This window comes from Anser cygnoides, chromosome 10, assembly GCF_040182565.1.
Source record: "Anser cygnoides isolate HZ-2024a breed goose chromosome 10, Taihu_goose_T2T_genome, whole genome shotgun sequence".
NCBI classification, from domain to species: domain Eukaryota; kingdom Metazoa; phylum Chordata; class Aves; order Anseriformes; family Anatidae; genus Anser; species Anser cygnoides.
In genome coordinates, this window is record NC_089882.1 from 20,771,942 (window position 1) to 20,789,450 (window position 17,509).

Sequence of the window (17,509 nt, forward strand, 5' to 3'; positions counted from 1 at the left end):
AGGAAATGTTTCAATGCTTATTTGTAAGACTAGAACAATTGGTAGTTACAAGGAAAAATGATTTAAAAATAAAAGCTGCAATAAAGGGCATTTTTTATTATTTTATCACAGATTTACTTTACATTTAATGTATATTGGAGGCACGGCTCTTTCTCTGCATTTCTTTTTAATGTATGTCCTGATCAGCACAGATCTGTATCTGCATTTTCTGGCTCATGCTATACATGGAACACACATAAATTCAAAAGTTGGGAAATCTTTTTCAACTTCAGATCTTCTGTTGCTGTAACAGTCTGGATATGCGTTACATGTGTTATAAAATTGTTTTTTCATGGGGGAGTGAGGAGGTAAGATTTGATTAGAGAGTAATAAAATGTATAGACTGATATGGACGATAGAACTTAAAGAATTGCTTTTTTATTGCTTTTTTTTTTTTTTGGTCACAATTCAAGTTTGAGAATTGAAAATTCATTAATGCAATTTGACCATTTCAGTCAAGACTCGTGAAAATCTTCTTTGTTGAGATTTAGGTGTACAAAAAATAGTTTGTTACCTCTACATAGATGTGTACATGTTTCACAGCAGCAGATTTATTTTTTTGTTAAACAGTAAGAAGTTAGTTTTACCACTAATAGTTGCTCTGATTCTTCTTTTTTCTCTCATCCTCCCCAGAGACACACTCAATTAAAAAAAATAAAATAAATATTTGAATTAGGTCTTATTTTCAGATTTTAGATCTAGATTCAAAACTGAGCTGGGAATTTTTTACATGATATCATGATTTAGTGATTTAGTTCATGCTTGGATTTTTGTTTTTTCTGTCTTAAGTTTTGGCTTCAAATCATAAGGTTAGATCCAGGTCCAGGTCTAACACCTGAAAATAATTTAGACTTGTTAACATCTCTGTTCTTACTTGGAGGAAATTTACCTGTTTCAGGAAGCTTTTCATGTGAGTAAAAAGATGTGAGACTGAAACCTTATTCAGGAAGTTCAAACTACGGGAAGACAGAAAAAGAAAAAAAAAAAAAAAACCAAGCGAAAAAAAAACCACCAAGCAGGTATTTCAATGGCATCTGTGGTCAGTAGTTTAGGACTATCGATCTTCAGGTCTCACCTAGGGCAGTAGGACTGGAAAGTAATGAAGGAATTAATTGAGAGCCTTTGACTGGTTTCCAGATGATACCACGTGGCTGCTGCCATAGATGATGTAAATAGACCTTTTTGATTACTATTTCAGTAAAATTCAAATAATATATAAATAAGCTGGGCAAACTGTCTTCTCTTACATCAAGAAGACAGGTCTACCTGGTCACTGGTTAATTAAGGAACATTTTGAATAGGATTGTCCGCAGTCCTTCCACAACAAAGGATTTGAGAGTCCTTCAAAGCCAATTGTACATAGGTGGAATACTTAAAGTATGGTTATGCTTAGAGAAGTAAATGGCCATAAAAGAAGCTCCTACTCAAGAAATATATTCCCTGTAGGTCTCTCTAGACCCACTCTACATTGGAAGAAAGACTTGGGACATGCCATCAGCAACAAGACTTTTCAGTGGTAATGTGGATTTTAGTGAAACTTGTGGATGTAAGGTTTCTGAACCCCAACATGGAACAACTGGTCACCACCACCACAACAGATATGTTGTGTGACAGATATGTACACCAGCCAGTCCTAGAGTACAGGGACTTGTTCATTCAAACTTCAAACTGGCAGTTCTTCTTCCCATGCAAGTCTAGCTAATGAGAAGTTCTTTGGTAGGCTTATCTTTCAGTTCTTCATGACAACATTGATACAATCTTATTACTGTAATGTGAAAGGGAAACAATTTTTGAAACCTCAGCAGAACTATTTTCTGATAAATCTTAATTATGAAAAAATAAGATTTGTCAACTATTTTTAAATTCCAAAACTAATGCAAGATAGCTGAGAAGTATCCTTAATTCTTTTCTGTCTGATGCAAAACATGGGTGGTGAAGAGTCCTCATAGCCAATGCACAATTCACTTTGTCCATGGAAGTAACTTTAAAAGCAACCTTCTATAGGTAAGCTGTTTCATGGTGAAATCCATGCATGGCTTCTGTGCCAGCCAGGACAGGTGAAAATAGTTGCCAGAACCATTTGTTACATAGTCTGCAGAGAGTAGTGGACGTGCGTTCCAAATACAAGGCTCTCATGGATAACCACAATCACAGGTATTTTCAGTTAATATCTAAACACTGACTCTATGACCAATAAGATAAAAAATGCAATTATTTTAGGCAAAACATTTGAACTGACATGACTGGGGGAAAAAAAAAAAAAAAAGGTTATAGAGAAGTTATATTCCATTAAAAATTCTTAAACTGTTAGGGTATCATTACTTGAGAGATGGACCCATCTCCTGAGGTCATGCCATTGCACAGTAGTCTGTAACTTTACAGAAACAGGAGTTAGAGAGGCAAAAAAGGGACAACTTGAAAGAACACTCTCTTCAAATTGCAATTGTTTCCAGTCTTTCAAAAACTAAAGCTTTTTGACCAGTGACAGTAGGCCTATATTCCTCCATTTTTAGGTAGTTCAGAGAAAATGGTATATTCCTCAGATGGTTTATTTTCCTATAGCCAATATACTAGGTGTGTCTAAAGGAATTGAATTGTGAATAAAGTAATGGTACTTGCAGTGGCAGAAGTATTATCATTTTACCATTGGCTGTTTTACACTATGGCTGTTACTCGAGTGTCACTATTGGCTTCTAAATATCTCATGTGCCTTAAGTCAGAATGGCATTTGCAAAAAGAAAAAAGTGATTGAGAGTTTTTCTAATCAGAATTTAGACATATTTATATCATAACATTAGAAAAGGATTTTACTAAGTGTGAAAATCTCTGTACTTGGGAACATGCTCTCATAAAAATGCATTTTTAGTCTGTTTATCACAGGAGCCAAATATCTGTAGCTTTTGTATCAGTGCAGTGTTTGAGTACCTATGGCCTCTGAACAGTATCAGTAAGCATTAGGTCTTAGCTTGAAGCTGCAATGTGTTTTTTCATATTATAGTTCATATTTTTCATTGAATGAATAAAATTTTAGATCTAACTTCATTAGTTATATTTTGACCCTGTAAAATACAGAGATTACTTCCAAAAATATTCCTTGGCCAATTTGGAAGCAAAAATACTCTTTTATCTTCAGTAATAGTAAAGAAAAGATAGCCAACATTTCATAAACACAAGCAGACTAAAGCAAATGAAACACTTGGTCTTCTTCATTTTGTATAAAAGGACTAACAGTACAGGGCCTCTTTCACTACACTGTTATGTTATAATGTTGATTTTCCTTTAGTTTGATAAATAAGCCATGACATCATAGCAAATTCTGTCAAAACACTAATGAAGCGTGAAGAGTTGCAGGATTAAATAGTGCTCACTCCCCGGTTATGTTCTGATATAACTAACACTAGTAAGAAACAGAAAACTCCCTTTATCAAGGGACATAGTTACACTGACTCCTTCAATTCATTATTGACACAGTAGAAAAAACACTTGGCACTTTCTCATTTCTGTCCAGCTAAATAAGCCCAGTGTAGGACAATTCATTTCTATTTTCTAGTAAAATGCAAGAAAATAACAAGGATTGGGATTAATTCACTATATTTGTTGATGTGTATGGTACAGAAAGAAGGCAGAGCACCTAGCAACAGTCAAATCAGCTTCATCTCTTCTCAATGGAAACTGTAAATATGTGTAGTTCTTATAATTTTGGAGGGGCTTTATGGACAGTGGGTTGTCATGTTCCTTATTATTTTTACTACCTAGCATTATCATCCATCAACAGCATTCTGGAAAAGCTTGAAGGTCATTAATTGCCAACTTTGTTTCTTTTTCATCTAATGGCCCTCAGAGACCCATATTAAGAACACTCGGTCTCCCTCTGTTTTCATACTATGATTTTATGATACTTTCATCTCTTCCCCGAGAAGACATCTTTAACTGTCTCCCCTCTATACTTTTTTTATTTTTATTTTTTTTTTAAGAGGCAGCACTGTGAATTCAGTTTATAGTTTCCTGCTTACTGATCAAGAGTATTTCCGTGGGCCACCTTGAATTTGATACTTTGACTTATGTCAAGTTGCTCTAAACTGTGTTGCATAGGGGTTGTCCATATGGCTTCTTCAAAGGCGTATATCCCAATAATGGGATATACAACAGAGAGCTTGCTGTCCATTCCAGCTGTCAAGCAGTTTGAATCTACATGGTGTTTTTTGGTTGGACTGCTTGCTCAGCACTTTAGCTCCTGACTGTCTACAGAATATATTTTTTTTATTTATATCTATCCTATTCTCTCTCTATTGTGGAAAATTAGTCTTTAGAATGATTGCAGGCAGGATTGTCCACAGTAATAGTTTATCTGTTGCCTTCTTGATGCTTTGCTGGAGTTCTATATTCCCTAATTTTCATTTGTTGTTGCATTTATTTTTCCTATAAATAACCTGGAATAATCACAATACACATCCCATCCAAAACCTGTATAATTATATTTTTTTATAAAATCAAAATTAGAATAGAGCTTCCATGGAATTTAAATTCCAGTATCTCCATATGTACTATAGCCCACTTCAAAAGTGAGGGTACTTAAAGCTGTCACTTCCTAAATACTCTAGTTAAAAAACGCACTCAGTTTATGGTCACAAGCGTTAGGGTCATTTTTTTTGGTAAGGTGGTGAAATGTTATTTTGTTTTAGAGGCAGCAGATTGCAAAATAGTTGATAGAATGATTGGAATGGAATGAGACACTGACGTTCCAAAACCAAAATATAATTACTCTCTGCCAAGATTTTGTCTTCTCCAGATTTTCTATTAGAAACCTGTGAGAACTGCTCTTTTTGATTCACTGCCTTTTTTTTAATCAGTTTTTGATTAACTATAGTTAGTATTTTTCTTGTTCATGAAAATATCTGTTTTTATGCTGTACTGACATTAAAAGTGTAAGATTTTTCTACCAGTAGGTCACTTGTGTATTGATTTAGATAACTTCTTTTTTTAATTGAAAAAAGTATGTTGTGACAAAGGTATTTTGGATTGATTTCCTGGTTCAGACTTACTTGCCAGTGTCCCTTTATACACTAAGATCATGTAAAAACATGTATTGATTTCAGCGAGTACAAAAAGAATTGGCTTCATAAGATCCAGTCTTATGAGGTGATGTTAATGGCAGCTGAAGGAACCGGGTACGAGGGGTACTCAGAGAACCCACTGTGGCATCAGCTCCCATATTGCACTCAGCCTATAAGCCATTTTAACCCTCTGTTCTGAATGAAAAAAATCACAATTAAGCTGCATTTGCCTCTCTTTGATGGCCTTGCACACTGATCAATTAATGCTCTACTCTCTTCATTCACTCAGGCTTTTAGATTTCTTTAACACTCATGTTTCTGAAAAGATAATACAAAGTGTTTAAATTCCCCCTTGGCTTGCTACCAGTGTAAAGGGACTATAAATATATTTTTTTATTAAATATTTACTGCATACAGATTTTCACACCTAGTTATTTTCTGTCAAGGTACAAGACAGTGGAAAATCTGGCTCAATATCTTTGAATTGTTCTTTTTTTGAGAATAACAGCTGCTTAAGCATGTTTCTGCTTTTCTTAATCGTGAGAGGAATATATTGAGCTACCCCTGCTGGTGAGAGAGAGCTTCTGCATGTCTGAACCCTAACTTTTATCTTGGGATTGTTTTCTTTAAACCAAATAGACCAGAGAAAGTACTGCTTGTTTATTGATTTAGGACTCTTCCTGCCTGTTTCTGGGAAAGAAAAAAAAAATGAATAAAAAGCCACCTTCATTATTTCATTTTTAATTTCCTTTCTCCAAAGTAAGCAGAGCAAAATTAGATTTAGTCTGATGCATATTCCACAAATAAATTACATGGAACTAGAGTGGTTAAATGAACTTTGCTTGGGGATTATTGGAAAGATAAATATTTAAACACTGAACTTGAGGTAAGTCATGTTTATGAAATACCTATTTTTTTTGTGTTGCAACTTTTTTTTTTTTCCTTTTTCTCCTTCTATTCAACTCAACCATGAGGACATTAAAGTCAGGATGAATGCCCCTTCAAAAAACTGTTTCCTGCATTGTGGCCAGCAGAGCACTTTTTTTTTTTTTTAATCAGATGATATGTGTCTAGTTTTATTTTTATATACAACAATGAATATATTTTACATTATATCTTAGTTAAATAAAAGTAAATTTACAAGAATTCAAATAATCTCTTTAAAATAAAATATATTATGTAACTGTAAGTATTGTTTAAAAATACATAAATTGCAGAAGCACTTACAACCCTTTGAGCAGTTCAGTGTACGAAGCTTAACTTTTAAGAATTTATATTAAATTGATAGACTTACAGTGATGCAATCACAGGATGAGACTAGGAAACCTGGCTCATAAACTTCAGAAAATTTCTGAAAGAGGAAACGATATGCGTTATTCCCATTACATACAGGAAGATACAAAAAATAACACAGATGAAGACTGTAGTGGCTAATTAAATAACCACCTACCAGTTAACAAAGCAACATTCACATCAGTAATATAGAAGATGATAACGGTGCCTTTAGGTATATATAGGTATAGGTATATATATCAAACTAGAATACTTATTTCTACAATAGAAAGCATGATAAACACATTTATGAAACCTTTAAGTGCCCAGATATTAAAGATTAGTTAAAACGTAGATAGATAGATGTTGCTTATCTTTGTAAAGTCAATACAAATAATCTTCAGTTTTAAAACAGATGCAGATGAAATTGCTTCTGAGTGCAAGTCAGCTTCATTGTTACCAGATAACTTCCATGAATGTAATTTATAGTCTCTAGTGTATTTTGGTCAGAAGTTAAATGTCTGAAGTATCTATAATGGTCAGAGTTTACTAAATGGCATACATTTTCAAATTTAGCCTAATTAAGAGCATAGGGACTTCATAGCTAGCTAAAATTAAATATTTATTTAATTTATTACAAAATGGAAACATATTTTGTAGCTACTCGTGATGTTTTGTATAGAGACCTCTGTGCAGTGTAACTGCTTAGAAAAATGTCCTGCGGTGCCAGTAACCAACAGGTTTCCCAAGCAGTAGAAATGGGGATGGGGTGCATTTTGGCCATTGAACCTAAACAGGACCAGGCATACACAGGTCCATGAGTTCAAAGTCAATGCTTAATTGGACAATTCCTTCAAATTTTATGATGGTAAAATCATGTCGCACTCTGCAACTAACTTGAATTCCATTCAGGGAAAATAAATAACTAAGTAGGATTTCTGACTAAGAGCTTTAGGCTTGGCTCAGGTTTAGAAGAGAATAAACTGACAAAGCAGAAATACGTTGTAAGAAAGGGATGTCAAATCTCTGATCTCTGCGCAGATCCTAAAAAATGAACCTGCATTCACTAGACTAATAGTGCTGCCAGCTGCCTCTAGTTACAACGTATGTTTTGTTTCTTTTTAAAACACAAGTTAAGTTTATTTTGTCAGGTTCACTGGAAGGACATGGCTCTTGTTGAGACGTTCAAGTAACAGGACTTTTTAACCTGCTGCTGCTGCTGCTACAGTGGAAATTCAAGCACAGGACAAAAATTTCAGTTTAAAGGAAATCACAGTCATGAATTCAAGAGGAATAGAAGCACTAAGTACACCTTAGTAAGAAGTACTCTGGCAGATCATTTTTTATTTTTCAGTATAGTGCATTGAAAATACAGGCAGCAGCATAGTGTAAACTGGAGGTCTTTAAAAGACATTTAGATTTAGAGCTTAGTGATATGGTTTAGTGGAGGACTTGTTAGTGTTAGGTCAGAGGTTGGACTAGATGATCTTGGAGGTCTCTTCCAACCTAAATGATTCTGTGATATTACAGTTCTTCATGAGCACAACATTAATCAGATAAGTGTTTGTGAGCTTTATAATCTTGTTAATTAACTGCTCAGAGGTCACAGTTGTAGCACCTATTTTAATACCTTCCTTTCTACAGAGCAGTTTTTATATTCTTTAATCTTCCCAGGTTTTCTCTCACCCTGTAGCCTTTGTTACTGCTTTCCACCAAATTCATTTACAAAACTGTGATGTTTATTGAATGTTATCTTTTTCATTTTCTTCTTTTCACATTTCATGCTTGATGGTGTCTTCTTGTTCTGCACCTATTACATGGTAGTTCCAAAAGGGTGATCTCAACAAAACAAGCGTCCCAGGCTTGGTAACTGTTTACTCCACTCCCCCATATTGCAGACCAATGGATGTACCCACATGTTTTGAATGATGCTAATGAATACTTTTACAAATATTCTCTGTGTGGATAACAAACTAAATCTTCTAGGATACGGATTCTTTCCTTTCTCTCAACCAGAAAAAAAAATAATATATATATATACATATATATATATCCTCTGCCAACTTTGGTGAGAAGATGAAAGGGGAAACTGTGTTTTATCTTTATTTTTTCTTCATATTTGGCTGGCAGGGTATTCTTAGTTTTGAAAGTGAAATACAGTCTGTACACAGACAGTTGGCTATTTACCTATGTACATCTGCAGATCTGAGGCCAGGAGCTTTCACATCTTTTTGTGCTCATGAGCTTATCTGGAACTCATGGTTTTAATGGTTATCTGATGTCTCAACAGTTGTTCTGTCAGTACTTACTTATCCTTTCTGAGTACCTGTACCATTTGACTGGTGTCCTTTTAACCACTTTAATTTGGCAATTTTTTCTCATATTCTAGCAATGTCAAAGGCTAATTACAGAATTTTCTGAAATTGAACATTCAGTATTTCACTGTTCTTTCACTGCAATTATTAATAAATGAGATCAGAGCAGAAGTTAGGCCAGCCCCAAATCTTTTATAAAAGCAATATGTGTGACTTCCTGGAAATACCTTGACATTTCAGAAGAGCAGTATGGTATTATTTTGCAGCTTTTAGGCATTTTAAATACATTCTGACCAGAGACTACTGAATCTTTAAAGTTAATTTGTGTTTGAAGTCCGTTCAGTAATCATCCTAGCAATACTGAAAAGGGGTGTTTGATGTAATAACTTACATCAGCAGAAGAGTAAAAATCCAAAGCACTTCACTACTCTTAATATCAACAGTTGCCAAAAGCTTTGTGGTCTCAAGCTAGCTAATCCAGCAGATGTCATGACATGATTCTGAAAGACTTGATAACATTAGAAACATCCTTCTGTGATACATTTCAAAACTATTTGTTGTGAATGTGTGCTTGCCTTAATTAGCGTTTGTTCAGCAATTTGAGAATATTGGGTTAAATTTCTCCCTGGATTTAGTAGTTCTGCCAGTATAACTTATTCTTGAGATAATTCTTTGTCTATTATATATTTAAATAGTGTCATTACAACTAGAATTTGCATTGTATTTTCTCCCCCTTTCCCCTTCAGGAGGGGGAGTGAGAGAGCAGCTGTGGTGGAGCACGGTTGCCCACGCGAGTAAAACCACCACAATGTCAAGCATGAATGAACTCCCAGTATGAAGGAGCTCTGTGTTAGCAACCATGAGATTTTTTCTGGTTTTTAAGTATGTAAATTCTCGCTATTAGTATATGATGGAAAATCCTAAAAGATATCATTTCAGAAAAGCAAATTCAATGCTAAATATTTCTCATTTTGAAATTTAGGAATCTAGCATTCTCTTGCCCAGATTTTAAAGATATTCTCCTTCAGAATTTTTACTACTTCCTTTCATCTGCAAAACACGATAGACTTTTGCTCTATAGATAAAAGGAGCACCTACTCCTAGTAGTACCTTGTTGTAGTCAGCGTCTTCAGCCATGCAACTTATTCCAAGCTATTCTAAGTTGCTCTGCAGAAATGAAACTTCATATTAATTATAAAATAACAATGTGAGAAGTTAAAACCACAGAAATGAAAACATATAGACTGAAACAGTCTTTTTTAATTTTTAGTAGCTGATAAAATATTTTAATACTCAATGTCATTATTTTGATTAATTACATTGTATTAGCAAACATAAGTAATGTATCTCAACTGCTTTTTATGTAGGTTCCAACAAAGAGCTATGACAGGTTTTCCAGTTGTTGCTAATATTTATTACCAACCCAAACATATTTATATCTATCTTTGGAAAATTCTATTGCATGTTTGACACATGTATTCTCCTTTCTCACTAATTAATAATAATACATTATAGTTTATTGTATTGTTATTTAAGTTATAGTAGAACTGTTTATACTAAAAAAAAAAGTAAAGAAAAAGAAATCTAGATATATTTCAGGTATGTTTTATGTATATGTAAGAGATCATGTGGTATAGACCACTTCCATCTCTCATACATATGAACCTGCCAAATATATCAATGCAATTTCTGTTGCTGGTCTTCCAATTTTGAATTCTGATTTTTTCCATTTTTAATTGTCACAGCAGAATTTATACTTATCCAAATTAAAGAAAACCTTTAGCATTATTTTCATAAAACAGCCCCTCTCCCCCCAGCAATACAATTGAAAGAAAACATGCAATGACTCACATGCACCGGGGGAGGTTTAGGTTAGAAATGAGGAGACATTTCTTCTTAGAAAGAGCAGTTAGGCATTGGAACGGGTTGCCCAGAGAGGTGGTGGAGTCACCGTTCCTGGGGGTGGTCAAGAAAACTTTGGACCTGGTGCTTAGGGACATGGTTTATTGGGTGACATTGGCGTTAGGGGGGTTGTTGGACCAGATGATCTGGGAGGTCTTTTCCAACCTTAATAATTCTATGATTCTATGATTACTATCAGCTCTATTTAAAACTGATCCATTCATACTTGCTAGACCTTCTTTCAAGGTAACTTACTGCCAAGTAACTATACTGCAAATTAAAAGGAAACCCATGGAGCTGGTACATTATCAGTGTCAGTTTCGTGGTTGTATGTACATAATGTTCACCCAAATGTATGAGAAGTCTTGAGATTACCTGTTCTGCTAAGATGAAGTAACAGAAAAAAACAGATTGGGAAGAGGTGGGAGGAGGACTCAAACTGAGTTTTCTGCAATTTCAATAAGAAATTTCAATTTTCGTGATAGCTTGATAGAACAATACCACACACAACTGGAAACTAGTTAGTATTAGCAAAGTGACTGTATGAAGGCACACGTGTAGAGCCTCCATATGCAATGGGTGAATTGTGGTAATTACAGTAACAGCAGGAATAAAGAAACACTGCTAAAAAAGCAAAATAACTACAACTTCATCATCTCTGGATTTGTGGGCCTGTCACGGTGATAGATATGAACAAGGAAAGCACTGGGATAACTTAATATTTCACTGCCTTCTATGCTAGGTTTTTGTCTGTCTGATTTTGAAGAACAATATTCAGTGTTTTTTCTCTGCAACAACTTCTTCTCTTTGTCTATATTGGGATGTGGTATACCACATGAAATCTTGATATTGGACTCCAGAGCAAAAAGAACAGTATTACCTTAAATGATGTTAGCACATTTTTCTAAGGGAGAAAGCTTTTTTTTTTTTTTTTTTTTAGTGTTTGTTCCTGTGGTCCACAAAGGATTCCACAGCTATGGAATCACGGGAAAATACGTGGTCCTCTTAATTACAGGAGTGCCATTTGTATTGCTATACTTAGAGGTCTGCCAGCATTTCCATTACAAAGCCTGTTTCAGTGGTTTATAGTTCAATCACAAAAATGTGCTGCTGCCATTATGAATCTTGAGTCAGGCAATGATTTGTTCCCACCTCCTCAAAATTGAAAATAAAATAAAATAAAATAAAAAAGTGTCTGGTTTTAAAATATGAAAGCAATAAATAACTAGATGTTGACTATATAGGACTTCGCATTCCTACAGTTTAAAAAAAACTTTATTTTGAAACTAATCATGTTTTTTAATGCTTACATGATTATAAATGCCTTTAACTTAAATTGGTTAGATTGGAACGGCTCTAGAAAATTAACTAAAACAGCTAAATGTATTCGGCATTCAAAGACCAATTCTTGAAATGCTTCTTGCGCCTCTGTAATAAAACAGAATGTGTCAGTATCACAAAGTACGCTTTCATGTACAGCTCGGTTACATCCTATATTCCTTACTTCAGGATAACTGAGAGCATTGAACTGACTCTATGTAAGTGAAGATGTGTAAAGTGCCACTAATTAAATATATTAATATATTATATTAAATATAATCCTATTGTACCTACTTTAATTTTACTCTAAAGTTAAATTCTCCTTTGATATAATATACCTTTTTCCTGTTTCGTACTGTATCAAAGAGATAAATACAAGTATTTTAGTATAATAAATTTTGGAAATAAACAGCATGCAAACACTCCCCTAGTAGTTTATTGGATGAATTACTAAGGGAGCTCAAGTCCATTACTTTATATGTGAAGCTTGCTCTGTTCATGCTCACAAATAGAAATCTCAGCTGCAGCTGGGTCATACAGCAACAAAAATATTTTTTCCAAAAAGAACTATTAGGAGGTTATCTTCTCTTATGTCAGAGTACCTCACCAGTGAATTTATAAGTTTATTCTTAGCAAAGGATGTTCAGCATTACAAGAGAAATTTCAAGCTTCTCTTGTAGAGCCCTCAGTTCATAGTCACCTTCTGTTATGACAATCAATATAATTTTGGAGGGGATGGGGGAACATAAGAAAGCAAGCTCCATTATATATTTTCCTACTAAAACAGCCGTAGACTTTAGTTTAAGAAATATAAGGGGGGATGGGAAAGGGAGGGGAAGGAATAGGTCAAACTGATGCCAGTGGCACATCCTGTTGAGCAACAGTGAAGTGAGTGGGAACTGGGAAGTCAGGAGACACCAGCCATCCGCTGTGCCTGTTAGAAAAGCTTCCATGCTAGGTGTAGGAAGTTACAAAAGGGCTGCAGTGATGGGTGTCAAAAGTTCCAGCTACACTGTGACAGGCACACCAGATACGTCAGTGAAATTCTAAGTGGATCTTCCTTAGCTTTTTTGTCATCTTTGGCTGCATAGCCTTTAAGGAGATTAGAAGATAGGGTCTTTTTTCTTTTCCTTCCTTCCACTAACACCGTATAAAGCATTCAGAAGAGGATAAAAATGCCCCCTGGAATAAGAGCACTAAAATCTGGGAGAGAAATCTATGAAACTTAAATTAGCGTATCTGACACTGAAGAGCTGCCATGCTGTAAGTAAACACCAATCTTGAAGCTTAAAACTGCCAAGAAACAGAAAAACAAAAGGCAGTGAAGTTTGAAGTGTCTAGTGCTTCTCCAAATCAAAACTTATCTAAAAAGTTGCAAATATTTTTATGATAGTTCACAGAGGGAGATTTTTCCATGAACCCTAACCTAACTTTAATATAATACTCCTATTGTGCATATAGCTGCTTCAGAGGACTTTTTCCTAAAATGACTTTACAATAAGCAAAATTAACTGCCTCTCAAACTTCTTCCAGTAAATACTTATATTTTGCTGAAACTAAACCTAGAATAACCAACATCACTTGTGATTTTGTGATTAGCTGATAGACAGTAAGCAGAGCAAGATTTAACATACCCAGTTCAATATAAATTAACACTTATGGTTAAATGAAATATCAGAACAATTTGTAGATGCCTGTTCAAATTACCATGTGGCAAAAACAGATTTGGCTACATTATGGTTGTTTAAATGATTTTCATAAATAATTTAATCATTTAACTCCTAGTTGATTTCTCTAACATTTCTTCTTTATTTTCCCTCTTAGCTAACAATGCCAACATTTCCTGTTGTTGTGAAGATTGGACATGCTCATTCAGGCATGGGAAAGGTGCAGATGCTACTTACTGCATGTTAGGAGGCTGGGTGTTTGTCTAAAATAAATGCATGTTCCATTGTTTCCTGGATATTTTAACTTTTCACTGTCCAAATTCTGTCTCTGATCCTTGCTCTTGCAAATCTCTGCTTGTCTATTATTCAAGAAAGCATCTCTCTTTAGGAAAATACTTGCGTAATGCATAATATATTTTCACATTAACACATAGTCAGGCAGTTTATGTGTTGTCCCATGTAGGACAGTTTTGGAAACAAACTGAGATGCTTTCCTGAAGCTGAACCTTGTTTATTAATGTAGTTGACTGTGGTGAAACTATTGAAGAGTCAAGGTCTGTCTGTACAATCCACATTTTTGGACCTGGGAATCTAGGAAGGTTTTGCCTTGGTTCTCTGCTAGTTTCAACTTGATACAGATTTCTTCTTCATTTCCTGTCTTAATGTATTCTCTGTGATTGTTTCATACCACTATATAACTGCTGCTTTCTTTCTCCAAAGTAATTGCATTTCAGTGGTGAGTACAGTTGTTTTGATACCACTTATCTCACGATGATGGTTCAAGGAATATGATTTAAATCCCACTTTCATTGATGTCAATGAAAATTTCTAGTCATTACCGATTAACCACCTTCTCTCACTGAAAACACTTTAATGCTGTGTTTTAGATTTTAAATCATCAGAGAATAGTTACATTTATCATCCTGAATCTCCAGAAGCTCCATAACATAATATTTGCCACTAGCAACAGAAATAGAAAGATGATTTATTTGTATTTTGTTCATTAATTATGCAGCTTGTATATTATATTCTTTTGCCTATGACTGTTTTATTTAGTACTTAGTAAGTCAGTGGAACTCTGGCAGCCAGCTTAATTGAGAGCAGAATTAACTATTAATTACTTAAACTGTGGTTTCTGTGGATGGCATACATGAAGTATTATAATGTTTATACTGTATTTTCAATATTCACCTCTCGTTTATAGAAAAAAAAGGAGCTATTTGACAAAAATATTCAGCATATCAAACGTCTACAAATAAAAATAAATCTAGTGGGTTTTTTTAGCTATAAAGTATTTCAAGTCTTTAAAGATTAAATGCCAGTCTTTTGTAGTGAAATGTTTACTGTCAGCCCAAATAAAGGTTCTTCTCATACCCTAGTCCTCCCTAAAGGGATTACTAGGAGTAGTGTTTCCATTTGTCACAGACTCACATAAGCTATTAAGCTTTCAGAAACTGAGTTGAGACCACTGTATCTGGTTCTGTGGCTCTCAATCAACAAATTACTCTGTATTGTTCTGAATCTGAGTTGAGAGCAGCAAATACTTAGGCCTTATGACTTGTTTTGGCTTCACAAGATACCATTTAATATGCAAGTCCTATCTCACAGCTGTGACCACTGTTGCCTACAGGTCCCCTTTTAAGCATCTGGTGACAGTGGAAGCAAATGGAAGCAAAAAGATGCTGGACTTGCCAGAATTTGCAAACTCTCCTAATATTAGATAGCGTGGTACATACTAATCTCTGCCTCCTTTCCTCACCTTTCTGAAATGTACTTTGGGTTAATGCCTTGTTGGAGATATAGTTTCCCTCTCCTATTTTCTACCAGCCCTAAGACTTTTCTAAGTCACTTTTTCTCCCCCATTTCAACCAGCTTCCTTTGAACTCAATGGTAGATGTGTGCCCTCCCTGTCCCAAAGTAATACCTCTGCCTGCCATCTGTCCTCTAAAGTCTCCTTGTCCCTCTCCACTGAACCAATATTGCCCAATTTTCCGCCTCCCTCTTACTTCAAGATGTTATAATTGGTGGTATTAATACCCATCACCATCTTATCGTAGTGTTCTAGATCTAGGAAATCCTACTCCTAGAAAGCCCGACTCCTTGCAGAGAAGTAGGACAACTGATTCTGCTGTGTTGAGCCAGCCCTCTGTGTTCCATGTGAATGTACCTTCATCAGGATGTCTTTACCCCTCATCTCCTCTCTCATGGGAGATAAGTGACACAGATGTGATAGTTCATGGTGGGCTCCGTCTACAACCAGTTACGTGAGCAGTTTAGAAAAACAAGAATTGTATATAAATTAGTGTCACACATTATCACACCTTTGAAAATTCTCCTAAAAGCTGCAGATTCAAAAATTATCAATCAACACTACAAAAAAAAAAAAAAAAAGGAAATAAAATTGGAAAGAAAAATAAAATCTACTATTTGCAAGTTGCTTTCTACAGATGAACTGGTAACATTTTGCCTAGAAAAGCAAATACCTTAGTGCAGGAATGTTACAGAATCTAGAAATCAGATAAAGTATCCAATACTTTTTTATGAACTCATGCTATCAAAAAACATATTTCTCATGAATGCCATTTACAACTGAAGTCTATATTTTATTTCTAATTGCTCTTTTTCCTTTTGTATATGCTGTTTATTTGTGGTATGATGACTACAGATCAAGGTAGACAACCACTACGATTTTCAGGACATAGCCAGCGTGGTAGCACTTACTCAGACCTACGCCACTACTGAACCCTTCATAGACTCCAAATATGACATCAGGATCCAAAAGATAGGCAGTAACTACAAAGCATACATGTGAGCCAAAAACTTATCTTCTTTCATCGTTTATTTCAAAACTAATAAGCACCAATAAGATTAAGACTGTTGGATGGGCTTCTGAGTTGAAATGTGGTGACTCTGTGCCTTCATTGTCATATTCTTCAGAAATACAGTATGTTAGACTTTCTGTCTATATCAAGACTTTTTTCTTTAAGTTGATTGTCACTGAGAGGAGGAGAGTAACACAAAAGGTGAGCATATCAGAGTGGTTTTCCTGCTGACCTTTAATTATTTTTTCAGTTAAAGAAATGGAAGGGGATTTGTTTTCTATAGAGGACTTGTTTTTGTCAAATTTTCTCTCCCTCTAAGGATATTTAGATGGCATTCATTCACACAAACCTGAATGACAAAACTTTAATGGAAGGAAGTGCTCTTCTTTTAACATAACAAATGTAAGAAAATCTTACAATGGCTTTCACATATATGGGTAAAAATCTCTTCTAATTTGAGAAGAGCCCTTGGAGTATCCAGATATGTTTAAAGATTATGACTATAGGGAGGCTAAAGTGGTGTTTCAGTTTTAGACATATTAAGCAAGAGTAGCAAAACAGATTATGAGGTATTAGTTGAGCTATGGTAACTGTCTTTATGCATTTTTTTTAACTCTTTTGGCTATGATTATCATTTCATTCATGTTGTTAAGACAAGTTAGATTATCTCATGTATTTGTTCCCTCATGCTTACAGTTCTGAGGCAGGAAAAACAACATGGATAAAAATACACGTGCATATACAGATATACATACAAAGATATAATGCTAACAACTCCTGCAGCATTGGAGAGATAAAAGACTTCTTGTATATTGACATTTGAATTAAAAATAAATTAAAAAAAAACAACACACACACACAGTAAGGGACAGTCAAATTTTTACTAGTAAAAGTGTTTGAACTTTAAGCAACCTATAAATATTACGAGAAGCAAAAGTTGGAGCTTGGTTAAAGAAAATGCATGTAATATTTTTTAATATTAAAGATAGAGTTGGCATTAGGTCTCAAGTAATTTAGAAACAACCAACAAGCTCTATCAGAAATGCAGAACCTTCTGCCCAGGGTGGGGGCAAAGAGCAAAATCTATCTCCTTCGGTTGGTATTGAAGGGCCATGTAC

General features: G+C 34.8%; 1 protein-coding gene and 1 long non-coding RNA gene across 3 annotated transcripts in view; one reads left to right on the forward strand and one right to left on the reverse strand.

Moving 5' to 3' along the window:
• The window catches only part of SYN2 (synapsin II), a 177,907-nt gene that overhangs the window by 116,399 nt on the left and 43,999 nt on the right, over positions 1 to 17,509 (forward strand). For both annotated transcript variants that reach the window (XM_048046137.2, XM_067003360.1), the window contains exons 6-7: positions 13,727 to 13,789; positions 16,235 to 16,377. In XM_048046137.2, the coding sequence (XP_047902094.1) occupies positions 13,727 to 13,789; positions 16,235 to 16,377 (206 nt within the window). The remainder of the gene's footprint in view (positions 1 to 13,726; positions 13,790 to 16,234; positions 16,378 to 17,509) is intronic.
• LOC106040070 (uncharacterized) overlaps positions 6,388 to 17,509 on the reverse strand; it is an 84,671-nt gene continuing 73,549 nt past the window's right edge. Inside the window, exons 3-4 of the long non-coding RNA XR_010834015.1 lie at positions 9,791 to 9,847; positions 6,388 to 6,444 (exon numbers count right to left, since the gene is read on the reverse strand). This is a non-coding gene — a long non-coding RNA (uncharacterized lncRNA). The remainder of the gene's footprint in view (positions 6,445 to 9,790; positions 9,848 to 17,509) is intronic.